At 40.9% G+C, this 27,463-nt stretch overlaps 2 protein-coding genes across 5 annotated transcripts in view; one reads left to right on the forward strand and one right to left on the reverse strand.

Moving 5' to 3' along the window:
• LOC109895893 (inositol polyphosphate-5-phosphatase A-like) overlaps nt 1-27,463 on the forward strand; it is a 49,277-nt gene that overhangs the window by 21,170 nt on the left and 644 nt on the right. Inside the window, exons 3-17 of one of the 4 annotated variants that reach the window (XR_002256044.2) lie at nt 143-243; nt 571-658; nt 10,008-10,071; nt 10,707-10,810; nt 11,058-11,110; nt 11,685-11,804; nt 11,919-12,003; nt 12,106-12,201; nt 12,299-12,373; nt 13,767-13,840; nt 13,952-14,063; nt 14,173-14,241; nt 14,346-14,405; nt 14,692-15,196; nt 15,537-16,368. Coding sequence is in view for 3 of the 4 variants with exons in the window: in XM_020489968.2 (XP_020345557.1) it covers nt 143-243; nt 571-658; nt 10,008-10,071; nt 10,707-10,810; nt 11,058-11,110; nt 11,685-11,804; nt 11,919-12,003; nt 12,106-12,201; nt 12,299-12,373; nt 13,767-13,840; nt 13,952-14,063; nt 14,173-14,241; nt 14,346-14,387 (1,083 nt within the window). In the remaining variant the exon portion in view is untranslated. Of the gene's footprint in view, nt 1-142; nt 244-570; nt 659-10,007; nt 10,072-10,706; nt 10,811-11,057; nt 11,111-11,684; nt 11,805-11,918; nt 12,004-12,105; nt 12,202-12,298; nt 12,374-13,766; nt 13,841-13,951; nt 14,064-14,172; nt 14,242-14,345; nt 14,406-14,691; nt 15,197-15,536; nt 16,369-24,394; nt 24,505-27,463 lie in introns of those variants that run through there. The other 3 variants (XM_020489968.2, XM_020489969.2, XM_020489970.2) reach the window with 3 other exon arrangements.
• nkx6.3 (NK6 homeobox 3) lies at nt 20,323-26,552 on the reverse strand. The gene is made up of 3 exons (XM_020489972.2): nt 25,726-26,552; nt 24,799-24,968; nt 20,323-24,641 (listed from the first exon to the last, which is right to left on the reverse strand). The coding sequence occupies exons 1-3, from the start codon at nt 26,135-26,137 to the stop codon at nt 24,411-24,413; spliced, it is 813 nt and encodes a 270-aa protein (XP_020345561.1). The 5' UTR covers nt 26,138-26,552; the 3' UTR covers nt 20,323-24,410.

The raw sequence follows: 27,463 nt of genomic DNA on the forward strand, positions 1-27,463 counted from the left end.
ATAAAAGTCCAAAGTTGTAAAAGTAATCTTAAGAAATAATATTTACTTACCAGAATTCAGTAGCTAGCCCCACACTTACCACGATTATGGCACATGTTTGTGGTAGATTGACAGCCTGTCTGATGTCTCTGTTTTTTCACAGACAGTCCAGAGTCACAAACCACGCTTCATCGCCCTGCATTTCCAGGAGGTTGGAGGGAAGGACTACATGGTCAACATGGGCCATGCAGAGAACTTCTTTTGGTAAGATATCACTCACATCACTGTGCCAAACTCCATGGTTCATGTGCCAAAGTATTCATAAATGCTGCCTAGATTATAGTTTTCTGACTATTTTATCTGATCAGCAGTATAACTCTCATAATTTATCTGGAAGGTGATGTGCCAGAAGGGATTTTAACTGTGAACATTTTTATAAAATCTGCGTGAAAGACTATATGATGTTATCATAACCTCAGACATCTACTGTCCACACCTCCCACCAGACAACCAAGTCCCTAAAAAGTAATGATACTGTGATATTGTATGCAGCAATATGTTCAGCCTATTCTTCTCTCCTCTGGTCTTCAGTAACATTGAGTCCAATGAGGAGATGAGGGACTTTGACAGGGTCTGCACCTATGTGGACAACCACTTCAAGAACGTGGACAGCTTCACTGTAAGTTCTACAGTGATCAACCGACTGAAGTTGAATTGAGAGACTCTCTGTAACCACCATGCTTGGTCTAGGGTTACACCAATTTCAGTTGTTTGACATGAACATCAATATAGTAATGCGGTGGAGGTTGATGGACATGACGCCTAGGTAAAGCAATGACATGTTGTGTAAATCCTTCCAACAGTTACCATTGGTGTCTTTGTCTTTAGGGCTCAGACACACTAATAGCATTTGCTGGCCGAGATTACTTAGCACCTCTGAACATAATTTGTGATCTGAGTTTTACATGTAGAATCGTGTGAAAATGAGGCTGTCAGACATCTACAGCGGGTGATCCCTAAAACACAGTGCGGTGAACGATCAGTAGATAAATGCTAGATCCATATTCGGTGGAATGTGTGCCAGCCTTTAGAAGAGCTTGTATCTCCTACGACAGTCAAATTATTGTTCAGACAGCAGTGTACCTCTGTGACCACAAGGTGGGGCCCTGCTCCATACTACTGCTCTACTGAGGGCCAGAGGCCCTTTATAAATGCCCTGTTGTTTATTTTTAGACTGAGAAACAGAGGGAATATTGCATATTAGAATATCAATATATATTTTATGCTTGCCAAAGCAAAATGCTATCTTCAGGACATCCGTTCTGTAAAGGTCTTAAATAATTTGACATTTCTTTTCAAGCACACCTGATACACTCACCTTGTTGAACATGATATGAGTATTTTAAACATGATCATAGGGTGAGGCTTTACATTATTGTTTCATTACATAGACAGGGTAGCCATATTTATTTTACAAAAAGCTTGTCATTAAATATATAAGTATCTGCTTTTCTCAATAGTATAATCTGAGGACCAAGCTTCAACAACATGAAGGCAGTCAATGGTGGTGGACCCTAACCCACCGGAAAGCTCAGGTTTATCATCGACTTAGGGTCTCGCAGTTTATTTGACCATTGAAACTAGGGTGACTGAACAAAAATTTAAATGCAACATGTAGTGTTGGTCTCATGTTTCATGAGCAAAAATAAAAGATCCCGGGAAATTTTCCATACACACAAAAAGCTTAATTTCTCAAATTTTACATTGGATAAATGTAGAGACGCCGAGCTAGAAAATGTTATGTCATACACGGCAGTTGAGGAACAATGGGAAAGTAATTCTGCTTTGAATGTTGATCAACTTGTAACCCCACTTTTGAGAAAATGTCCCTTGAATGTTTTGGTACACCTACAGGAGAGCTCTTCTTTGTCTACACCCATTCCGCATCGTTCACACCCTCTTAAGCCTTAGCCCCACCCATCTCTTTAAGGATTCACATGTGAGGCCAATCTGGTAAACACATACTATGTCAATAAAATGTAAGTTTATTTGTCACATGCACAGGATACAGATGGTGTAAACGGTACACTGAGATGGTTACTTGCATAATAGCAATATCAAAATAAGAAAGTGTCCAGATCAAAATATTTGATACATATTTTTATAATATTTTATAATTATTAGATTATTACCCGACACACTTGTCTAAATTGATGGGTCTTGTGAAGGAAATGCTATAACCACCCCCCAGCCCCATCTAGCTAAGTGGATGGGTCACTATTGTCTAGACATGTACACATGTTCATAAAATACAATAGATGGCCATAATCACCCCTGGCTAATTTGATGGGTAGTGTAATAATCCGGACGAAGTGGAGTATTTTGTTTAGACATGTAGTTAGCTACATAGCTAGCTAGCTAAACAATGAACCGGCACAATCCCAACTCATACTACTACCAATACAAACATTGTCATAGGTGTAGTATGAATCTGCAGGTAGCTAAAGCTAACAAACTAGGTTCAATGTTAGCTAGCTAACATTAGGCTATAACTAGCAATGCAAATAGATTTCTGATTAGAATAATATTACTACACAGATTATACATGTAACTTTAACTCGCGAGCCAGTAAGCTAACATTCGCTAGCTAAATAACAGTACACTTTAACTTGCAATAAAAACGCTTTTTTGACCAAATTAGAAACTTATATCTGAAAATGTAGCTAGACTCTTACCCTTTACATTGGATAAACGCTTCACGGCAGACTGGAATCATTTAACTCAAACTCTTGTTTGACCAGCATTGTGTCAAGTCACTCCGATTCGCACTGACCGTGACATGTGCAGAAAGCAGAGGTGGGACCAAGTCATTGTTTTACAAGTCACAAGTAAGTCTCAAGTCTTAGCACTCAAGTCTCAAGTCAAGACCGTCAAGTCTCAAGTCTTTAACTTTGAGTTTCAAGTCCTAAACAAGTCATAATGTGCTCTTTTTCTCACCTTTATTTAACCAGGTAGGCTAGTTGAGAACAAGCTCTCATTTACAACTGCGACCTGGCCAAGATAAAGCAAAGCAGTTCGACACAAACAACAACACAGAGTTACACATGGAATAAACAAACAGACAGTCAATAATACAATAGAAAACATCTATATACAGTGTGTGCAAATGAGGTAAGATAAGGGAGGTAAAGGCAATAAATAGGCAATGGTGGCAAAGTAATTACAATATACCAATAAAATACTGGAGTCATAGATGTGCAGGTGATGAATGTGCTCTTCACCAAATGTAATACCATTTCATATTTTTAACAAGAGTAATAGTTAGTACAGTTAGTATATTACATGATTATATATTATATATTACATATATCCACATAATTTTCCTTCCTCATAATTTTCCTTCCTTTGTGAAGTGCACCTGTCCCTCCTGCAGCAAAGCACCCCCACAACATGATGCTGCCACCCCGTGCTTCACGGTTGGGATGTTCTTAGGCTTGCAAGCCTCCCCCTTTTTCCTCCAAACATAACAATGGTCATTATGGCCAAACAATTCTATTTTTGTTTCATCAGACCAGAGGACATTTCTCCAAAAAGTATGATCTTTGTCCCCATGTGCAGTTGCAAAGCATAGTCTGGCTTTTTTATGGCGGTTTTGGAGCAGTGGCTTCTTTCTTGCTGAGCAGCCTTTCAGGTTTTGTTGATATAGGACTCGTTTACTGTGGATATAGATACTTTTGTACCTGTTTCCTCCAGCATCTTCACACGGTCCTTTGCTGTTGTTCTGGGATTGATTTGCACTTTTTGCACCACAGTACGTTCATCTCTAGGAGACAGAACGCATCTCCTTCCTGAGCGGTATGACGGCTGCGTGGTCCCATGGTGTTTATACTTGCGTACTATTGTTTGTACAGATGAACGTGGTACCTTCAGGCGTTTGGTAATTGCTCCCAATGATGAAAAAGACTAGTGGAAGTCTAAAATGTTATTTATTTTGATTTTCCCATGATGTCAAGCAAAGAGGCACTGAGATTGAAGGTGTATGTCAACTTGTGATACAGTGAATTATAAGTTAAATAATCTCTGTAAACAATTGTTGGAAAAATTACTTGTGTCATGCACAAAGTAGATGTCCTAACCGACTTGCCAAAACTATAGTTCGTTAACAAGAAATTTGTGGAGTGGTTGAAAATTAGTTTTAATGCCTCAATCCTAAGTGTATGTAAACTTCCGACTTCAACTATAGGTAGCAGCCTCTCCGTGTTAGTGATGGCTGTTTAACAGTCTGGTACCCTTGAGATATAAGCTATTTTTCAGTTTCTTTGTCCCAGCTTTGATGCAACTGTACTGACCTCATCTTCTGGATGGTAGTGGGGTGAACAGACAGTGGCTCAGGTGGTTGTTGTCCTTGATAATCTTTTTGGCCTTCCTGCTGTAATACAGCCTGACAGGATGCTCTCAATTGTGCATCTGTAGAAGTTTGTGAGGGTTTTAGGTGACAAGCCACATTTCTTCAGCCTCCTGAGTTTGAAGAGGCGCTGTTGTGCCTTCTTCACCACACTGTCTGTGTGGGTGGACCATTTCAGTTTGTCCGTGATGTGTACGCCAAGGAACTTGAAACTTCCCACCTTCTCCATGTCTGTCCCGTTGATGTGGATAGGGGGGTGCTCGCTCTGCTGTTTCCTGAAGTCCATGATCATCTCCTTTGTTTTGTTGACGTTGAGTGAGAGGTTGTTTTCCTGACACCACACTCTGAGTGCCCTCACTTCCTCTCTATAGGCTGTCTCATCGTTGTTACTGTCGTGTCGTCTGCATACCTGATGATCGAGTTTGAGGCGTGCATGGCCACGCGGTCATGGGTGAACAGGGAGTACAGGAGGGGGCTGAGCACGCACCCTTGTGGGGCCCCAGTGTTGAGGATTAGCGAAGTGGAGATGTTGTTTCCTACCATCACCACCAGGGGGAGGCCTGTCAGGATGTCCAGGATGCCCAATCGCAGAGGGCGGGGTTGAGACCCAGAGCCTCAAGCTTAATGATAAGCTTGGAGGGTACTATGGTGTTGAATGCTGAGCTGTAGTCAATAAACAGCATTCTTACATAGTTATTCCTCTTGTCCAGATGGGATAGGGCAGTGTGATGGTGATTGCATCATCTGTGCACCTATTGGCTGGTTTTCTTTTTGTTGTCCGTGATTGCCTGTAGACCCGGCCACATACGTCTCTTGTCTGACCCGTTGAATTGCGACTCCACTTTGTCCTTATACTGACGTTTCACTTGTTTGATTGCCTTGCGGAGGGAATAACTACAATGTTTGTATTCGGCCATATTCCCGGTCATCTTTCCATGGTTAAATACGGTTGTTCGCCATCAATCCACGGTTTTTGGATAGGGTATGTTTTAATAGTAACAGTGGGAACAACATCTCCTATGCACTTCCTTATAAACTCACTCACTGAATCGGCGTATAAATCTATATTATTCTCTGAGGCTACCCGGAACATGTCCCAGTCCGCGTGATCAAAACAATTTTGAAGCGTGGATTCCGATTGGTCAGACCAGTGTTGAATGGTCCTCGTCACGGGTACATCCTGTTTGAGTTTCTGCATATAGGAGTGGAGAAGCAAAATGTAATCATGGTCGGATTTACCGAACAGAGGGCGGGGGAGGGCCTTGCATGCATCACAGATGTTAGAGTAGCAGTGATCCAGTGTTTTACCAGCCCGGCTACTACAATCTCAGCTTGAATTTTTCTTTACTTTTTGCTTGACTCAGGAAAGTTTGGTGACCATTGTTCTAGAGTTTTTCCTGTTAACACTGTTAACGTTTCCCTTTACTGTGGCAATTGTGATCGAATCAACTCAATATTAGCCACTTTCAATGCAACATACCAAAACAGAATGAACTATGCAAGAGATTTTGTTGTAGGCAGAACACATCAGAGTAGGATTCTATTGCATTGACACGCACTACTCAGCTCATACTCTACACAGACAATGCGGCATAAACAATCAGAGCTGCAGTAGGCCTATATGCAAATAGACCATTGCAAAATATGTATCTGTGCCATTTACTTTGAACTGGACTTTGTTTTCAGCATGAGCGGTCATGAGTAGATGCGTTTGTTTTGAGATTAAAGCGAGAGCTGTATGTAGCCACGTGTGCACATTTAGTTCATATCCTTTGCTTTTGTGAGTTATTAGCCCAGTTCTAGATCATTTGTAGTCAGCAATAGGGGAGTGATTGCGTTCTACAAGAGCACAAAACGTATACATTTCTAGACATCTTTGAAAAGTCAGGTAAATTTCTTTTTTTTGTCTTAAAGGGGCAGTGTTGTAGCCAATGGGCAGATGGCAGCATAATTTGTCTGATTCTCTGTAGTAATGGTATTTTATTTTGTAAAGTGGTTTCTTGCATCAAACAACACAATAACTTTTTCAGCCATCTCCTTGTCTGAAGGACAAGTGGATAAACAGTTTAATATCAAGCCCTGGATGTTTTTTTTTAAATTGTCATGGAATGTAGGCTTACATTAAACACCACAAATTGGATACTACTGAATGCTGAATGATATAACAGCTATTTCCATGTTAAAATGTTATGGGATGCATTTTCTCACACCAAATACTGACTGTTTTTTTACAAGTTATCTTTGACCAGCAGATGCATATACAGTGGGGCAAAAAAAGTATTTAGTCAGCCACCAATTGTGCAAGTTCTCCCACTTAAAAAGATGAGAGGCCTGTAATTTTCATCATAGGTACACTTCAACTATGACCGACAAAATGAGAAAAAAAATCCAGAAAAATGAGGGGGGAAAAATCACATTGTAGGATTTTCAGACTTACAGAAAACGTTTGACCTCTGTGTATATAACAAAGTATTGAGATAAACTTTTGTTATTGACCAAATACTTATTTTCCACCATAATTTGCTAATAAATTAATAAAAAATCCTACAATGTGATTTTCTGGATTTTTTCCCCCTCATTTTGTCTGTCATAGTTGAAGTGTACCTAATGATTAAAATTACAGGCCTCTCATCTTTTTAAGTGGGAGAACTTGCACAATTGGTGGCTGACTAAATACTTTTTTGCCCCACTGTATGTATTCTCAGTCATATGAAATCCATAGATTAGAGCCTAATGAATTTATTTAAATTTCCTTATATGATCTGTAACTCAGTAAAATCTTTGAAATTGTTGCTTGTCGCCTTTATATACAGTGTCTGTTCAGTATAGTTTGACCTAGGGTTGCAAAATTCCTGGAACTTTCAATAAATTCCCTGGTTTTCCCTAAATCCCAGTTGGATGTTTCCCTGGTTTTGATCTCCGTGTGTCATCTCCGTGTGTGATCTCCGTCTGGTTTTGATCTCCGTGTGTGATCTCCGTCTGGTTTTGATCTCCGTGTGTGATCTCCGTCTGGTTTTGATCTCCGTGTGTGATCTCCGTCTGGTTTTGATCTCCGTGTGTGATCTCCGTCTGGTTTTGGTCTCCGTGTGTGATCTCCGTCTGGTTTTGATCTCCGTCTGTGATCTCCGTCTGGTTTTGATCTCCGTCTGTGATCTCCGTCTGGTTTTGATCTCCGTCTGTGATCTCCGTCTGGTTTTGATCTCCGTGTGTAGGCAGGACCTTGGGTTACATGTTGAGCTTGTAAAGGCTGGTTTATACACTTTGTCTTGGCTCTATCCTCTGGCGCCCCACCTCTCTCTAAATGTAACTACAGTATATGACTGTGCGTCAGTACAGCACTAAACTGCCATTATAGAGCTGTAGGAGGCTGTCTCGGTCATGGACGCTGTCTCAATCTCCACACCTGTCATACTGCCAGCTCTCAGACCAACTCTATCTTCAGCCTCCTTTCCAATGGCCTCTGTACCTGGAATAAGGACTGTTTGCCAGCGTTTTTAAATTCTGAGCCACATTGTAACTGTCATAGTAGAGCCTGGTTCCTAATGGTCTGGCAGGTCAACACAGTAGTTGTTGCATAAATCCAGTCTTGGGAGGGTCCATCCCTATCACGTGCAGAGTGTGATTAACCCTAACCCCACCCAGGTGAGACCCTAACACTGGAGCCCTGACAGTGGGGGTCAATGGATCTGTCCACACTCAAGAGTGTGTGAAGTGGAGGGGAAAGTCAATGGCCAGGTGTGGGGAGACAGGCCAAAGTCAATAAATTTAACTCTAGATTAAAACTATTGATCCCAGGCCATTTGTAAACAATAAATAAGGGCTGAGGGGAGTGGCGGACAGCTGGGACTGTTTCCGCTGTGCTGGGGTGTTTGCGCCCCTCCTCCCCTGCCCTAAGAGGGCTGCAGCCCCCAATGCCTCATTCTCATTTCTCCTGTGCCACCCACATTGATTTTCAATTTGTTTCTCTTTGGCTGTGGATCATCAGCTCCTTGGCCAGGAGAGGCTGAGGGATAGGGGGGAGGGGTCTCTGTTCAAAGGGGCTGTGAGGAGGGAGGGAGGCAGGCATGCAGGCATTCCCTGTACAAATGGTGTTTTGATAAAAAATCACTTGTAAGTCGATAGTTTTTTTATTAAACTGTGCACAAACCTGATTGATGAAGATAGGTGGTTGGCAGAGTATGTGGAGGAGAACCTTTGTGTGTGTGTGTGTGTGTGTGTGTGTGTGTGTGTGTGTGTGTGTGTGTGTGTGTGTGTGTGTGACATTAAGGTTTTTGAGAAAAGGTACAGCAGACTTTTACAGTCATAAAACAGTTTTATGGTTTTAAGAATATCAACAACAAAAACATCCAATGCTACTGATACCTTCACTATATATAGAATACATTATACAATGTTTCTTAGGTCGGGAAAAACACTCTGAAAACTGCCACCATGTTTTCTTCAAAACTGAGCTAATGCTCAAGCAAAATCAAATGTGATGTAATTTAATAACTGCTATAACCAAGGAATTCAGTTAAATTAGTCGATGTTAGATCGAACTTGCGAGACCCTCCGTTTAGTCCGTACCCCCCCTCTCTCTACTAACCCCCAGCTAACCCCCCTTCCTCCCCCAACATAACATGGACAGGTCTGTCCCTAATCGCTGGTCACCCGGGCTAGTTGGAGTAGGGACAGCTCCATCCCATTAAATGAGGATTGCTCTGGCAGTGAAGATGAATGCTCTCTTCAGGGAGAGATCTCTCTTGCCGTCACGCCTGAGACCCTCTGGGTGCCGCCGTATTTTTCTTCGTCCCCGAGTCGCAGCCGCCAAGGCGGCAGTCAGCAGCCGTACTGCTTAATACCTTTTAAATTGTTTTAATTTTCTGTTTTTATTGATCTCAGGGTTTGATTAATCAGATCATTGAAGCAGGCAGTTAGTACAATCAAAATTGTCAGCCCATGTCAGGGATGATTAGGTGCTAAAGTGTGTTTGTGTGCTTGCGTGTGTGTATATGTGCGTGTGTGTATATGTGCGTGTGCCCGTTTGAGTGTGTACTGTGTACATGTTATTGCAGTAAAACTGTATGTTTCTGTGGAGAAGAGTGAGTTGAGCATAATATAATTGCTTGAAAAAAGGGGAGGATTGAAGGCCGGGTGTGTGTGGCAGGAGACTAGATCTACTGTAGATTGGGATGGTTCATGATAATAATGGGATCAGAATCAGATCATGTTGGATGACTCAGACATTGGGTTGTTTCTTTAAGTCATTATGACTGTATTTTACCACTGAAGCCTGAGTGCTGCGTCTGACCAACATGGTCTAGCATGTCTCCTGAGCATGTCGAAGTGAATGAAGCTGTTTCGCAAGAAATTATAAGGTTGAAACTTGAAATAACTATTTGGCATGGATTCAAAATATAAGTGAGAACTATACAAGGTATTTCTTGAAGGATGCAATATTGGAAAATCAGACATTCTATATTCACTAACAGAAGAAAAAAAATCTGTCTACCTGTACTGTACTAGCTAATGTACATAATAAAATTGCAACCTTAAATCAAACTCTATACTATCATCAATACAGCAAACTGCCATTCTCAGCGATTGTTTAAATGAGCTTGTGTTTTATTATTTGTCCTTACAGGCCTTGGGAAGCATGTACTTCATCCATAAGTCATTGAAAAACATCTACCAATATGATTTTAATGGTAAGGACATTACAATCATATCTGTATGACATCATTATTGACTTTGAATAACAAAAGATTAATGACATTTTGTTATCACCTTATGATGGATCACTTCCATTCAGGCCCTGCACATGGCGATAATTTCAGAACATCTGCATCAGTCCTGGTGTGCAAACTTGGCCCTTTGTAATATATCATGATTATAATATAATTAGAGTTTGGCACAAAAGAGTTTAGGAGGAAGCAAGATCAATTTTGTATGTCAGTCTGGAGATTCCTGTCTGTATTTTTATACAATGTGTCTGATCATCTTTTGAATGTCGCCGGGGGATGGACACCTCTTTTGGCCCAGACGTATCAGTGAATCTGAATTGAAAGTGGGATGTATTATTTTCTTGTTGCATAGTCCAGTCACGTTAGGCATGGAAAAAGCTCTTCAGAAAAGGCTTATGGAAGAGCCATTAACATCCCAGGCCTGCCATGTTCTGTGTCGCCAGTCAGATCAGTGCACAGTGACCAAACACTGCCTAATGGCCTGATTATAGGTTCTCTGATCACATATGGTGCTGTTATAAGCTGAACGTCACTTTATTGATTAGTGTTTGCATGTTTTCTCACTATTTTACCCTTCCACGCCTCTCTCCCCCTCACAGTTAAGGATTTCAAAGCAGTGTCTGGACAGAACAAGTATGTAGGCTCCCTGGATGAAGTAACCACAGTGGAGAAAGAAAAATTCCTGAAGAATTTCTGGCCCGATGTAAGTGTGTGTGTGTGTGTGGACTGGGAGAGGTCAGGGTGGGCCGGGATGTGTTGGGACAAATGGGTCTATAGGGGCTGAAGGGGGAGTCTGCCCAATCTGACAGGGATATGAGACAAATTGTATTGAATAATCAATAATTACCAGAATGGCCCTCCAATGAGTTAGTTAAATGGTGCTATTTGTTGAACATTTCACATACAAAACATTCATCGGTATAGCTTCTGTTGTGTGATGTGTTTTGCAGTTCAAATGGTCTAGGAAGGGCTTTATGAGGACCCGGTGGATCATTCACAACCAGTACGTGCTCTACTCTACTCTACATTACTCTACTCTACTGTCTACTATCACAGCTCATCAATAGACAGGGACCCACAGAGAGAGAGGCTGCTCGAACAGTCACAGCCAGCTGTCAGCCCATTGCTCACTGCTACTGCAGTGGTTGAAGCTGAAGCTCAGCAAACACCCTCGGTTTCCTCTGCACAATAGTTACTATTTGCCCTCCTGTGTCACTACCACCGGGTCTTAGACAAAAGGAGTTCATGGGCAGAGTGCTACAAGGTCACCCTGTAAGTAAACACAGCCTGCCAGTTGTATGCACATTAATTGTGTTCAGGTGGCAGCAGCAGAAAAGGAGTTAATGCTTGGCACAGGAGACAAATGTGTTTCTTTGTGGACTAGCATGGACGTCGAGTGCACTCACTAATAAGTAAGCTCTTCATAACTACCACTGAACAGTTCCCACACATACACACGTGTAGATTTGATAGAAGGCAATAACAAATATCTTCCCAATAATTTAGTTTTTTCATAGATCTGCCTGCCACTTCTCACTTTGTGTGTGTGCGTGCGTGCATGTGTGTGCTCTCGGCAGGGGTCTGGACCTAGTCAACGTACACCTCTTCCATGATGCCTCCAACCTCATTGCCTGTAACGCCAGTCCCTCCATTTACTCAGACAACCGCCAGAAGGCCCTGAGATATGTCATCAACAGGTAGGCCTGTCCATTCTCAGCTTTGGAGAACAACTCAAGTGCAACTACTTAAGAGATATATAAGGCTTTTGCATTGAGCCCACTTCGATTAATACCACTGTCATTTCCTTCCAGGATATCAGACAGCAGCTACACCCCACTCCCCTTCTTCCTGTTTGGGGATTTCAACTTCCGCCTGGACACCCTTAGCCTGGTCCAGGTATTATTACATGGCCCACTTCCTTAAGAATTTCACGAGAATCTTTACTAATGGTTAGATGACTATTGAGTTTTAGTTGACCGAACTGTATGTGTGTTCCAGAACTTGTCCACTTCAGCAGTGGTGCAGACAGTGAAGAAGGACAGCAGTAATGAGGTGGAAAAAATTATCTGTGAGCAAAAGGACAATGACCACAAGGTGAGTCTCCACACCCATCAACTTCTTCCATCCTACTGTTTCCCTGTTGTTATTCAGATTCGGAGGTTTACTGTATCCCCTGTTGCTTCATCTCAAGGTTCTTCTCCATATTGAGACCAAGATATTTGCCTACCTGCACCAGGCAGTGTTCACAGAGGACAACGGCAGAGCGGTGAGAACATTATCTACTGTATACATCAACCCCACCCATATTAATCTCATGGGCTACCACAGCAATCATTAATGCCTTGGCGCCGATGACGTGGATGTCGTTTAAGGCAGCACCCCCCCCACCCACCCACCCACTTTTCTGATTCAGACGGGTTGGGCTGAGTGCGGAAGACACATTCCGGTTGAATGCATTCAGTATCCAACTGACTAGGGAGACCATTTCCCTTTCCCGTCCCTGCCAGTTCTAAACTGAAAACAACCACAGAAAATACTTCATTAAATGCGGGCTGAACTTCCTTATTTTGCCAAATTTTTTGGCTTGGTCCGTAAGAAATGCAGCGGCCATGACTGAAGCCACACGTCTTGTGATGGTGGTTTAATTTGGGTGTCTCGTGTGTATGTGTGTGTGTGGTTGCACATGGCAAGAGTGTGTACATTTACTCTGTCAAAACAGTACACAGTTAGTCATTCACCCTTCTAGATAACTTGAAACAGTCTAACCAGGTCTTGTCTTGAAGTCACCTAGGCTAGCTAATACTTGCCAACTTCTTTCACCAATTAGCTTCAGCCGGCTGGTGTGCAACGGTGGCAAAGTTGGTTTGACATTGGGTAGCCAATCTCTAGGGCTAGTTGGGAACAATCAATAAATTACACAATGTAAATGGGACAATATTTTCATGTTGCACATCTTTTAGTTGCCTCATTAAATGCTTTCAATATTTGTATATGAACTTTGACAATTTATAGTTGGTTTTAGGTTTTTAAGTCATTGAAATTTGGAGCTATTGACATAAAAAATATATTGTGTAATTTACTGATGGTCCCTAACTAGCCTGATATGGATATCGAATGTCAAACTAAATTGACCATGGGCATTATAATTGGGTTGGGTTCAGCTGCACCCGATCCAATCACTTGGATGCTGCCAGCTGTGGGCATGTGGCCAGGATTGAAATGAACCCAACCTAATGAAAACTGTTATGGTAGACTTCATTCTGAGGAGTATTTCTGTCTGTAAAAAAGCCATTTTATGAGTAAAAACTCATTCTGATTGGCTGGGCCTGGCTCCCCAGTGGGTGGGCCTGGCTGCCAAGTGGATGGGCCTATGCCCTCCAAGGCCCACCCATAGCTGCACCCCTGCCCAGTCATGTGAAATCCATAGATTAGGGCTTAATGAATTTAGATCAATTGACTGATTTCCTTATATGAACTGTAACTCAGTAAAACATTTGAAATTGTTGCATAATAAATAAAAATAAATAAATAAAATATTTTTGCTCAAGTAATGGTGAATTCTAGGTGAAATTGAATATTCACATTATGCAGATCTTTATGGTTTGCAGATACCATGTTTTCAGACCTCCAGTAATTGTTAATCCTTCTATATCCCTCAGATTCTGAAGTATGACAAGGAGATCTCAGCCTTTCAAGATGTCATTACAGAGGAAGACATTCTGTTTCCACCCAGGTAAGCCTCATCCCTGGCAGGCCTGGCACTATTACGATCAATCCCTGTTACTATGCCTAAGGAGTGTTACTGCTGACACTATAACTGCCATGCTGTGTGTCTGTCTGTCAGTTACCCATACTGTGAGGACTACACTAAACCCACCCAGTACATGAACACTCGCTGCCCCTCCTGGTGTGACCGCATTCTCATGTCTCACACTGCCCAAGATATCATCCACAGGGTGAGTCACTTGGCAACACTCTGCCATCCACACTTCATGGTTTAATTGATGTATTTACCATAGATCCATGTTCTACAGGCCTATTAAACAGCTGTGTGCTTCATTTTAGAGAGATGAGGGAGCGAGCAGTGTTGTTTACAACACAATGGGCCCTAATGTCTGCATGGGAGACCACAAGGTAATGTTTGTTTTTATATAATGTAACATGTCTGGTCTTGAAAATGGCCCTTGATAAACAGAAGGAAACTTATGTACCATTGTGTATTCCTCCTTTTTTCCTAGCCTGTCTTCTTGTCCTTTGCACTGAAGACGAATGGCCATTGACAAGGATCCCGCTCAATGGTAAGAGTATATGTGCTAGTGAGTGTGTAGTATATGTTGTGTAGGTATACAGGACCATAACCAGGGGGTCACTCTGAAAGAGCGATTACAGGCCAAAATCATTTCCAGCTCCTGGGCCTTATTCCCCAGAGAGCCAAAGGCCAGGCTGGTCCAGTGGAGTGCTGTGGGGATGAACTAAGATGAAGTGGCTCTGTGGACAAACTGTCTCCTTTGTGCATAATGTAGTTTAATGTCACTTCCTGTTGATCTATGTCTATAGAATGTTCTCTTCTGTCACTGTGTGTAGCTACACCAAGCCCAATGTGGGACCTCTGTTCATTCAGTACCAGACAGATCGCCGGCCAGAGAGACATGCATCGTGCAGAGCAGTGTATTGGCATTTTTACACCCGTGATTTTGTTTTGCTGCCTGTTATATGGCTTTTTCATAGGATGGTTCTCTCCTCTATGAGGATTCCTCTTCAGGAGGATCTAAAGGTGATGAAAGCCATTTCAGAAAGGAAACACCACATAAAAATATGTTTAACCATTTATTAAAAAATTAATAATGCAAGTCTTGGTGATATAGGCTCTGCTCCTTCAGGGTAGCTCACAGCCCAAGCAAAGCATCAATATATAAAATGACCTACAAGCAGTGAGCGTGGATGGCTATACCAATCCACCAGCAGGAAAACAGAATCTAACAGGTGGAAGCTGGTTTGGTGGTGGGAGCAAACGCATACTAGCAGTAGCAGCAAGCGGCAGTAGGATGTTTGAACAGATCCCGTCAGTTTCAATGGACCGCCAAATAAGGTAAGCGGGATTGTTACTAGTATCTAATTAGATGCACTCAGGTTCCCTTTCTGAACTGGCTTTGCTTTATGCATCGGAAGAACTTAGGGCTGTCAATTAGCTTTTCAATGAGATGGACAGCATTCCAAATCATATGTGATGATCTGGTCTGCCATGCCTATCCTGGTTCCATCTATGAATCCAGTAAGATTTCACCCAATTTGGACTTTTGTGTTTTATTTTTTTAGAACTCCTTTACCAATCTTATATCATTCATTTACACATTGAAATAACTAATTATTTATAGATGTTATGTTTTCCTTGTGGATGGTAAACAGTGTATTAACTTTTCTCCCTTTAGGTATGCCAGTATCTATCCAACACAAGTCCCACTGGCCATCACCATCACACTCCCACTCCATTATCTGTACCAGAGGATAAACAGAACAGCTCCTAGCCAGTCACGGGACCCAGCCTCTCCCTGATGTACATGCAGTCAGTCAGTATCCACCCAACCAGGTTTCTCATGTTCTCTTCTCCTCTCACTCCAAGTTATTGATTGCCATGGCTTGGGTGACATCACCACAGATTTGATCATCAGCATTATGGATTTTTTTTGACGGACAATTTGCTCTGTCCTGTGCTCGGCCATATATCTTAAATTGTCTGACCCCAAAATACACAGAGATGCAGGGGTATTTTCTGGAGTCCTACCTTCAGTGCTCGACCATTGGAACCAGAGTATGTGTGGCAGTTTGCTGGATGGAATAGGGCCAACGAAAAGACAATGTGGGACTGCTGGTCTTGTCATGGAGGGCACCGGTCTGTCCCAATGGGATTAAAGAGACATGTGAGGACATACACACTGGCATCTTGCCAAGTAAATACCCTAACTTCAGCTGATCAAACGGTTTTCAAGTGTCAAGGGTCTACGGTTAAGTATTCCTTCTGACATCCCTGAATGGAATATGCATGCATGCTTTTCAGTTGTATTTTAGTAGTCTTTCATTTTACCTATTTATTTTCTAACTTTTAACTGGTTACTATCAATATAAGTATGCTTAAATCAAATATTCAGAAACACAATAAACAAAAGCTACTACAGTATTTCAATGCACCGTCAGCATGTTTGGCCAGGTTGCGTCCCTCTTCAGAATAGAGCAGTAGCATAATACACATTTCTCTGTGCATTCTCATGTTGTGTTGTCTTTTGTTCAAAACATACATTTCACCAGTACATACAGTGCCTTCAGAAAGTATTCATACCCCTTGACTTATTTCACGTTGTTGTGTTAAAGCCTAATTCCAAAAATGGATTAAATTTTTAAAAATCTCACCCATCTACACACAATACCCCATAATGTCAAAGTGAAACATGCTTTCATACATCTTAGCAAATGTATTGAAAATGAAACACAGAAACATCTCATTTATGTAAGTATTCAGACCCCTGAGTCAATACTTTGTAAAAGTCGATTACAGCTGTGAATCTTTTTGGGTAAGTCTCTAAGAGCTTTGCACACCTGGATTGTACAATATTTGCCCATTATACCTCTTAAAATTCTTCAAGCTCTGTCAAGTTGATTGTTGATCATTACTAGACAGGCGCTATTAAGTCTTGCCATAGATTGTCAAGCCGTTTTAAGTCAAAACTGTAACTAGGCCACTCAGGAATATTCAATGTAATGTTGGTAAGCAACTCCAGTGTAGATTTGGCCTTGTGGTTTATGAGAAAAAAAATACCTTTTTACCCTTTTTTCTCCCCAATTTTGTGGTATCCAGTTGGTAGTTAGTCTTGTCTCAAAGCTGCAACTCCCGTACGAGAGCCGTGCATCCTCCGGAACACAACCCAGCTATGGTGCTAGCAAAGACTTATAGATGACGAGCCAGTGGGTTTTGCAACTAATATGTAGCGAGGGCCAGCCAACGAGAGCATACAGGTCGCAGTGGTGGGTAGTATATGGGGCTTTGGTGACAAAACGGATGGCACTGTGATAGACTACATCCAGTTTGCTGAGTAGAGTATTGGAGGCTATTTTGTAGATGACATCGCCGAAGTCAAGGATCGGTAGGATAGTCAGTTTTACGAGGGTATGTTTGGCAGTGTGAGTGAAGGAGGCTTTGTAGCGAAATAGTAAGCCGATTCTAGGTTTAATTTTGGATTGGAGATGCTTAATGTGAGTCTGGAAGGAGAGTTTACAGTCTAACCAGACACCTAGGTATTTGTAGTTGTCCACATATTCTAAGTCAGAACCGTCCAGAGTAGTGATGCTAGTCGGGTGGGCGGGTGCGGGCAGCAATCGGTTGAAGAGCATGCATTTAGTTTTACTAGCATTTAAAAGCAGTTGGAGGCCACGGAAGGAGTGTTGTATGGCATTGAAGCTTGTTTGGAGGTTTTTTAACACAGTGTACAAAGAAGGGCCATAAGTATACAGAATGGTGTCGTCTGCGTAGAGGTGGATCTGAGAATCACCAGCAGCAAGAGCGACATCATTGATGTATACAGAGAAAAGAGCCGGCCCGAGAATTGAACCCTGTGGCACCCCCATAGAGACAAGATAAGTATTGTGGAGTGAGTATAATGTTGTTGATCCATTGTCAGTTTTCTCATATCACAACCAAAATCACCAAAATCCCTGAGTAGTTTCCTTTCTCTCCTCCAACTGAGTTAGGAAGGACACCTCTATCTTTTTGTGACTGGGTGTATTAATACATCATCAAAAGCCTAATTAATAACTTCGCCATACTCAAAGGGATATTTGACAGCGTCTGCTTTTTATTTAGGCTTGCCATAACAAAGGGGTTGAATACTTATTTGACTAAAGGCATTTGAACCTTAAATTTATTATTCATTTCATAAGAATTCTTTTTTTTAAATCCATTTTGACATTATGGGGTATTGTGTGTGCATCAGTGACACAAAATCTAAATGTAACCTATTTTTAATACAGGCTCTGACAACAAAATGTAGAAAAAGTAAAGGGGTGTGAATACTTTCTGAATGCACTGTACATACTATCCCAGCTCATCCCTCGAACAGTCTACTTTTTAAAAAAATGCCACGCTGAGGTCTCTTTTCCTAACCTCCTTCCATAACTATGGTTATAACTCAGCTTAAATCAATAAGATCATGTAAAAGACCAGTGGGACCAGATTCAGGCTGGGAGCCCATCAGGTCAGTATGAAAAACGGAAATGCCCTCCCTCCCCCATCGGACCTCTAACTTGGATTCCCACAGACTCTAAAATATAACATCTACATGCTGCTGAATACTGATTATCACTGGGCTTTGCCTGCCTGCTACTCCACTCTGCTGGGTGTGCTCTCTGGCGGGTTGTACATTGACATATTATGGGGTGGGCCCATGTAATGGACAAACTTATTATGGTTCAACTGTAAGGTTAGTCCCTACTCTACAGGACATTAAGTCAGGACACCATGATAGCTGGCAGTTATGTAGTCTGTTTTCATTTCTGATGTGTATTGCCTGTGGTACGCAGCTACGTTATTACCATCAAGTGCTTTATTCCACAAAATATGGGCTAGTCCTTTAAAGTAGCTCCTCAAAGTGTGCTAATAGAGATTTATCTTGTTCAGGGGAACTGGCTGAATGTTATTTTGTTTTTAATGATGCATTCACCTAATTTTAACATTCTGTCATAAAGAGCACATGGTCAACGTAATAAAAAACACAAACATCTCAAGAGGTTTAATAAAACAATTACTATAGAAAGCGCCTATTAAGTGCCAAATAAAGTAACAGGGTTGACAATTTAATCTTACAGTGGCAAGAAAAAGTATGTGAACCCTTTGGAATTACCTGGATTTCTGCATAAATTGGTCATCAAATTTGATCTGATCTTCATCTAAGTCACAACAATAGACAAACAGTGTGCTTAAACTAATAGCACACAAATTAATGTATTTTTCTTGCCTGTATTGAATACATCATTTAAACATTCACAGTGTAGGTTGGGGAAAGTATGTGAACACCTAGGCTAATGGAGTCAGCTAACCTGGAGTCCAATAAATGAGACGAGATCGGAAATGTTGGTTAGTGCTGCCTTTACCCCATAAAAAACACTCACAAAATTTGAGTTTGCTTTTCTTCGCAATAAGCATTACCTGATGTGAACCATGCCTCGAACAAAAGAGATCTCAGAAGACCTAAGATTACAAGTTATTAACTTGCATAAAGCTGGAAAGGGTTTCAAAAGTATCTCTAAAAGCCTTGATGTTCATCAGTCCACGGTAAGACAAATTGTCTATAAATGGAGAAAGTTCAGCGCTGTTGCTACTCTCCTTAGGAGTGGCCATCCTGCAGAGATAACTGCAAGAGCACAGTGCAGAATGATTAATGAGGTTAAGAAGAATCTTAGAGTGTCAGCTAAAGACTTACAGAAATCTTTGGAACATGCTAACATCTCTGTTGACGAGTCTACGATACGTAAAACACTAAACAAGAATGGTGTTCATGGGAGGACAGCATGGAAGAAGCCACGGCTGTCCAAAAAAAACATTGCTGCGCGTTTTTTGCACCTGGATGTTCCACAGCGCTACTGGCTAAATATTCTGTGGACAGATTAAACTACGGTTGAGTTGTTTGGATGGAACATACAACACTATGTGTGGAGGGTTCACATACCCTGCACTGTGAATGTTTACACGGTGTGTTCAATAAAGACATGAAAACATATCATTGTTTGTGTGTTATTTGTTTAAGCAGACTGTGTTTGTCTATTGTTGTGACCTAGATGAAGATCAGATCAAATTTTATTACGAATTTGTGCAGAAATCCAGGTATTTCCAGAAGGTTCACATACTTTTTCTTGCCACTGTAAATCAGCCGCAAATCCCCTTGTGACGGGGAATATTTTTTTTTTAAATGTAGACTGTCTATATGTGGGTAACAGGGTTGACGTGTTGTTCTCGACCCGCTCAGTTCTCCACCACAAAACACCAGAAAATGGACAAAAAGAGTAGAACCAGCTCACCTGCTTTTACACTGATTTGACAATTAGATGTTCATTTTTCTTTTGGAAAAAATATATTTACAAAGGAGTAGTTTAACCATATTAAATGAAGAGTTCAGTTCACGTAACATGGTGGCCCTTAAATGAGTAACAGACATAAATTAATTACTAATCACATTAAATAAATTATCTTCAGAAATGACTGTCAAAGCAACTAAATAGCTAGGGCTTTACAATGATTGTGAAAACTTGGAGAAGTGTTGGGGTTAAGTGGGTTAATCTTCCTAGAGGTCACAGAGGGTACACGGAGAGATGTTTAGAGTCTTTACTCATCTGATTTATTGAATTATCTGTGTGGTCTATATTAAAGGGCACTTCATTGAATATAACTGGCTTTTAAAATGAAATATTTGTGCATCATCTATTCTTAAAATATCAAATGGACGCAAAAGGCACTCATTTTGTGGAACGACCCATCTATTGTTTTACTGTTTCAGTTCCTGTGATCAGTTTAACTTCTGCCAAATCACTATAACTTGTTTACCATACAATTATTTTAAATGAATGCGTCTGGAATGGATGTCTGATACCACAGCCACACACAAAATCACATGCAAGCACGCACATGCACACCCAGGCACATGCTCACACAAACTCACGCAAAGTTCACAACATTTTAAGCTTGAAACCACTATATTATTTTGGTTGAAGTGATTTTATTGATTTTATCTATTTTCCGTGTTCTATGTTGATTTGTGCTGCAGCAGATCTTTGTTCATCCTCTGTATTTTGTATGAAATGGATGGCTGGTTTGCATAATTTTGTTTTATTAGACTAATTCAAAGACTTTTAATATATAATCATGGTTTTCATATTATTTTATAGGTGTATGTGTTATTCAGAATGCACTTAAATGATCAATGCATATTAATTACTTATTTATTTTACTGTTATACTCCCTATATTTTGAGGTAGAAAATGCATAATTTGTAATCAATCTTCCTCTGTAGTATGTGTTGACTGATTTACACTCAATCTGCTGTGAAGTAATTGTAGACTGATAATACCAGGATTCATTAGTTCAAATGTATAGATCCTTTTAATCTGTATCCTCTCAAATTTCCTTACGGTTGTTTACAATTAATGATTGATGTGTCTGCGTGGAAAGTGCAAGGCCCACCTGTCAATAACATATTTGTAGTAGTTGATTCATGGTATGGTCAACATATTCTAATAATGCCCTCCGGGGAATGCTCTTGGTTTGGAGTTCAACATGAGGCCAGTAGTATTGTTAGATGGAGTGGACTAATGTTTGTCATTTCTGGTCGAACACAAACAAACACTACATTCTTGTAATGCTTCCAGTTTTGTAAATAAATGTTGACCACTGCAATTACATTACTGTATAACTCTCCCTTCATGAGATTCTACCTTTGCAAAATCAATATCAATTTTAGAGCTACTAGCTTGTTTCTTTTCAGTTGGCATTCTACTTGCAATTTATCTCAGAGTTGTGCAAGGGTTTTCCTTTTGGCAGGTAACTCTGATCACTATTGGGCTTTCTCTTTCAGTCACACCAGTGCTCTGCATAACACAACCATTGCCATGTGATTTCAAATAAAGCTCTTTATGTATGGTTTCACTCCAATGCTTATCGACAACACTGGATGCAGCTGATTTGTAACATATCTCCGACGACGTACCACTCCTTTAATGTAGGCCTAATGCATGAAACGAGAATGCCTGGAATCTCCCATGCTCGTGGTGGAGTGTCCTTAAATAGTTCCTATCAATTGGGTTACAATGGGTTATACTTGCTGTCAGGGTGGAACACACACAGATCACTGCAAGGTGTTTTGGAGAGGTCATGCTGAAATAGGTCAACTTTTATTTGATTATTCTCATGCTAAATGTCCATCTGGACCTTACACACTCAACTTGAACTTATTATGGCCATGTTATTTTTTCCCATTCTATGGTTTGAGAATCCAGCCCAGCCTGAGACTTGCCTCTTTGGTTGGAGAGAGAAAGTGAGGCTGCGTATTGATAGGACTTTGTATGAAGTAGATGGGATATTAAACGTGCCCTCTCAAGGTGGAATGGGCTGGCTGTTTCAGACGGTCAGAACTGGCCAAGTTGTTTCGATCAATACCCTTTAAAACTCCAGAAAGGAAAAGCCAACTGAAATTGTGAGTTGCTCTGAATCCGATCCTCACAATTATTGCATTTTGGAGGACAAATGTTGATCCAATACCGTTGCCTTGGATTTATCAAGTGCTAGGCAAAATAATCAGCAGAAAAAGTACAGTCTGCAGTCAGCAAATGTAAAATGCGCACTAAAAACAATGGAAATTACCTGTCCTGGCCTAGATGCTGAAAGATTTAAGTAAAGCAGATTCCATGAATATGCAAGTCTCATTTATGAAGAGCTTTTGCAGTTTCACAGAACTGGGCTCTTTGAAATCTTTTTTTTTCTTTCTTCACTTTCATACGAAGCTGCACAAGAACTGAAGTGTTCTGAGAGTTTCCTAGATTCAGTGATACAGCACAGGCTTTGTTTCCCAACCATGCCAAGACTGATATCAATGTTGCTCTTCAGCTTTTCTCAGAGATGGGTTTCCCTGCCTTTTCTCTCCTGTGTATAGAACTTTTAGTAGTAGAAAGGTATCTGGTATAGCATATTCATATGGTTATATTCTCAAAGTTTGTAGTCTGTATGCTGTTGCTGTTAACATATCTCTATCCTGAACTGTAGAGCGACCTAACTCTTGACGTTAGCGTCTTGTTAGCCTCAGAAATCCCAGACCTGGAGCATTGTTCACATTGTGGGAGGCAACCCGTCTGCCTAGGGAGACTAGCATCTTGTTGATGTTTTACTATCAACAATTGCATAATTGTTTCAACAGTACAACCAGCACAATGCATATTTTCCCTGGTGCTGGGCACACCCTCACACACTTCCGTAGCATCTGTCCTAATGACAAACAGCACTGAGCTGCAGGGGCCAGGGGTGAGAGATATTCAATTAGTGAATGAAATAGAATAGTAGCATTGATTTTTGTGATGGCGTGGATGGGTCTGATGGCTTTGTCTTCTACACAGAACAGTTCAGCCAGTCCAATTCCAGCACCCTGGTAACTACATAGATCACCTTGGGATTGGCCTTTGACCCCTCACTTCTACTCAATTATTGTGCCTTTCTACCCACCATCTGTCTAAACTGTCGCTTTTAATCTATTAACAACTCTATTGCTGATATAGACTTCAATGTCTGTTTAGATGTCAGATACAGCACAGTATAAGTTGTTTGTTTGGGGATTGTTGTCTTTTATATGAAAACAATTACTGAAAAACCAAGGCATGACACAATCATTGTACCATTGTATTCAATAAATAATTCACAATAATTTATTGTACAATTAAAAATGTCATCATTCATTTACATTATCCTTATGCAACTTAATTTGGATGCGCAGAAACCCTCAAATGTCATGAAAGCTTGCATGTCTGCATGACATTAGCTAACACATTAGTCAAAATAAAAGGTCAAGACTTATCTTGATATGTGTACCCTCAACGCCAGTGTTAAAAAACAAAAACAGCATCGCCAGGCTCTCAATTAAATGAATCAGAGTTAATAATAGAAATATTCTGTGTTCATAGTACAGCAGTTGACTGAAACAAGTTCAAATGGACATTCAATATTAAGAGTACAACAAGCAAATTAATTTGATGAACTGAAACAAAAAGTCCTTGACCTGAAGTGTTTATTCTACTCAAATAAAACAGGTACTGTCAACTGCATTATCCATGGTTTACATATCTATTTAGCTTTGGTCTGCTATAATGTGTATGTACACATGAGAAACTATTTCCTTTTTGATGCAACCACCATGGTGCAGCTGAGGATAATAGGTAATGATGGGTTTCCTACATAACAGTTAACCATTTGCCTCATTGAAAGGCATTGATGAATTCTGTTTTCAATTTAAACTGTTTCACCCATCATTTAATGGTAACATCTTCCCTCTGTTTCCATTATGGTTACAAATATGGTACGTCAAGGCATCACTTCACGTGAACCGTTACCCTTTTTTCTCCTTAAACTTACTGTATTATAAATGTGCCTTATTTTGAACATGCTTGAATATTTAGTTGTGTGTCTGTACTACAAAATGTGTTTAATGCTACCCCTTGCTACAACATGCACATCTGATGTGTGCGTGTGTGTCTGTGTGCGTGGCAGCTTTTGTGTTTATGTGTCAGACGTGATGTGGTCCAAGGCGGAGTACAGAGAAAGCCCGGCGGTGTTTGCGCAGCAGCAGTCGTATCTTCTCGTCGTCCGAGTCGGGATCCAGAGGCTTGTTGTACTCCTCATCCTCCACCTCGTTCTCCGAGGCCTCCCCTCCCTGCTCACCCCGCATCGCCTGGGTGGAGCTGGGCTCTGAGGCACTCTTCTTCCTCCACTTGGTGCGGCGGTTCTGGAACCATACCTGATTTAAATAATTTCTTTACTTAGTGGGATTTCTTATTTTAACCAGCATACATTCAGTTATACAATACTGTCATCCTTTTTACTAAATTAATTCAGATGAAGTGTATAGTCAGTGCATGCATTTAGATCTGTCTATATAGGGACTTTTGCTTTACCTTGACTTGTGACTCTGTCATGCCCAGGGAGTAGGCCAGTCTAGCTCTCTCTGGCCCGGCCAAGTACTTGGTCCGCTCAAAGGTTTTCTCCAGGGCAAATATCTGATGTCCACTGAATGTAGGTCTGGTGTGCTTCTTCCTGCCTGAAATATCCTCTAGATGCCCAATGTCTGGAAATGAAGTGTGCATTACACTTATTTTCAATTTACGTCACTTGGAGACTGCATACAAATAGTGAGGTAAATAATGATGGTCAATTACATAGATATTTTTACATATCTGTAAAATATTAGTAGTAGTTGGTCAAATACTCATATTGGAGGAATAAAAATGAATATATAACCAATTGTACTATTTTTTTTGTGTGTTTGTATTGCAGAGATGATCCGATATAATATTGGATACATTTCTCAATACAAACTTTTTTCACATCTTAAAATGTTTTATGTGACCTATGCAGCATTATCCTTGTATAGCATGTAATCAGATTCCAGATATTTGAATGTTAAGTGAATGAGTCAGCCAAATTCTACGTACACTATCTTTACTGAAAGACTGAATGGTTAGTGATAACCAGTATTTAAACAATGACACATCAAATTACATTATAGATTACAATAGACTGCCATACACTTTATACAAAAATATATTTACACCTTTAACTAACAAAACCTTGATTTAAAAACTTGTGAGAAATTAAGTTATTCAAATGTTTTAAGATATTTGTTTTTTAATTAAACAGAGGAGTTACAAAGTAATTTACACCAAATATATTCATTTGTTTAAGCTTTGAGAAAAAAACATGATAAGAATCTAGCTAATAATACAGTTCTCTGAGTATTATGGATGGGTGATATAAGCCATGCCTCAGTCAGTTGGTGTGTGAGTCGTGTGATGTTTAGGTGACTATAGTGCGGAGTTACTCACTGTTATTGCACTGCTGCCTCCCTCCTCTCCACTCGTACCCACTCTCTACCCAGCAGCTGCCACTGCGACCCTTCACGGGGCACTCAGCGCCAGGCTTGGTGAAGCCGCCCAGTGAGGGGTTGTAGTCTGCACGGTTGTAGTAGACCCCCGGGGTGGCCACGGTGCCAAAGCCCCCCATGGTAGGGTATCCAGAGAGCAGGGTGGTAGTGCCCGTAGCACCCATCATGGAACGGCTGAGGATGTCACTGATGCCGTGGGGTGTGCCTGCTGCCTGCAGCTGGCTGTTCAGGCCTGGGTTTAGCTTGTAGTAGGAGTTGGGCACTGAGTACTGACACACAGGTGCCTTTAAGTCCGAGGAGAACTGGTTCAGGCTGTTGTTGAACAGAAAAGACCCCGGTATGTTGGAATCCATGAGAAGTGCCTCCACTTTTAGATTTCACCAACTCACCTAACAAGGTCCAGTCATGAAAAGACCCAGTGCGGCCCACAAAGGTTGACGTTTACCTCTCTCACCAAGACTGGATGAATACGGGTTCGTTGATTGTGTTCTTATTTCTTAATCCAGTCTGTTGATGTTCAAATGATGCTGATGCCAGTCATCTGAGGACTAGATTACACCAGGTCACTGGTATCTGCAGAGGTGTCTCTCTAGCTGGCTATGACAGCAGAGGGCTGGTGCCAGCATAAAACCTCTTCACTGTCTTCCTTCACCTGCTTTGTACCATAGTACTGAAGGTGACAGTTCCAAAATCAACATCAGGTGTTGTGCAACCTGAGAAACAGTGTTCACAGTTGCTCCTTAAGACAAATATCTCCTCCCTGCTCTCTCCTCGGGGGTCATAAATAAGCAGTATCTTGAAGTGGAGTGGCACCTTGATAAAGAAAGGACATATTAGAATGCTGCCTTGGATTGGTCGGTCCCGCAGCTCTCGTATTTCTATTGGCTCCCGGGACAAAGCCAAGCCTTCTATTGGAAGGCAGCAGATTAATAGCGTTTTGAACAGGTGGAGTGGGAACAAGTTGCTTTTTGATGACCTGCCATGGCTGGCTCTCTGTGGTGCTGAGGCAGAAGCAGCTTCAACACACAGGTTTAGAATGATTCTGTTTTTGTCCATAGTATGGCGTATGAACACTAATTTGGGAAAGACTGATATTGTGATGGATCAGCTTTATCGTAAAACAATAGCTCTGTATCATCTTTACCTTTTTTGTAAGATATTGTGAACAGTGGTTATTATAAAATGTATTGATGCACAAAGGAATCATTGGATTTATCTTTTGCAGTAAGTTTGATTATAATGTTGATACATTCAGTGACTACCCTCTGTCCATTTTATGCATCATATTTAATGGTGTTCTGTATCTCTTCATACTAATTTGATGAATAGATACAACTACATTTGTTTGTCCTTTGTCTATATTGGAATGTATTTAACGCTCTATGGAAATAACGCTCTAACCCTAACCCTAAATAGATTATTTAAATCCAACTGTGCATATAAATTAAAATCCTTACTACATGTAGTAGGGTATATTTATTACAGAATGTAACAAACAAATGATTATTATCATCATCATTAACTGGTGTATTTGTAATATGCACACATATAGCTCTGATTTCTGTAGCTGTCTATATAGGCACATTCAAAACACTTTGCTCTTGCCAGGGAAGATGAAAAAGTAAGGGGGAAATGCCAAGGGCATTGCATATTCTTGTGTAATCCTGACGTTTAGAGTT

This window comes from Oncorhynchus kisutch, linkage group LG8, assembly GCF_002021735.2.
Source record: "Oncorhynchus kisutch isolate 150728-3 linkage group LG8, Okis_V2, whole genome shotgun sequence".
NCBI classification, from domain to species: Eukaryota; Metazoa; Chordata; class Actinopteri; order Salmoniformes; family Salmonidae; genus Oncorhynchus; species Oncorhynchus kisutch.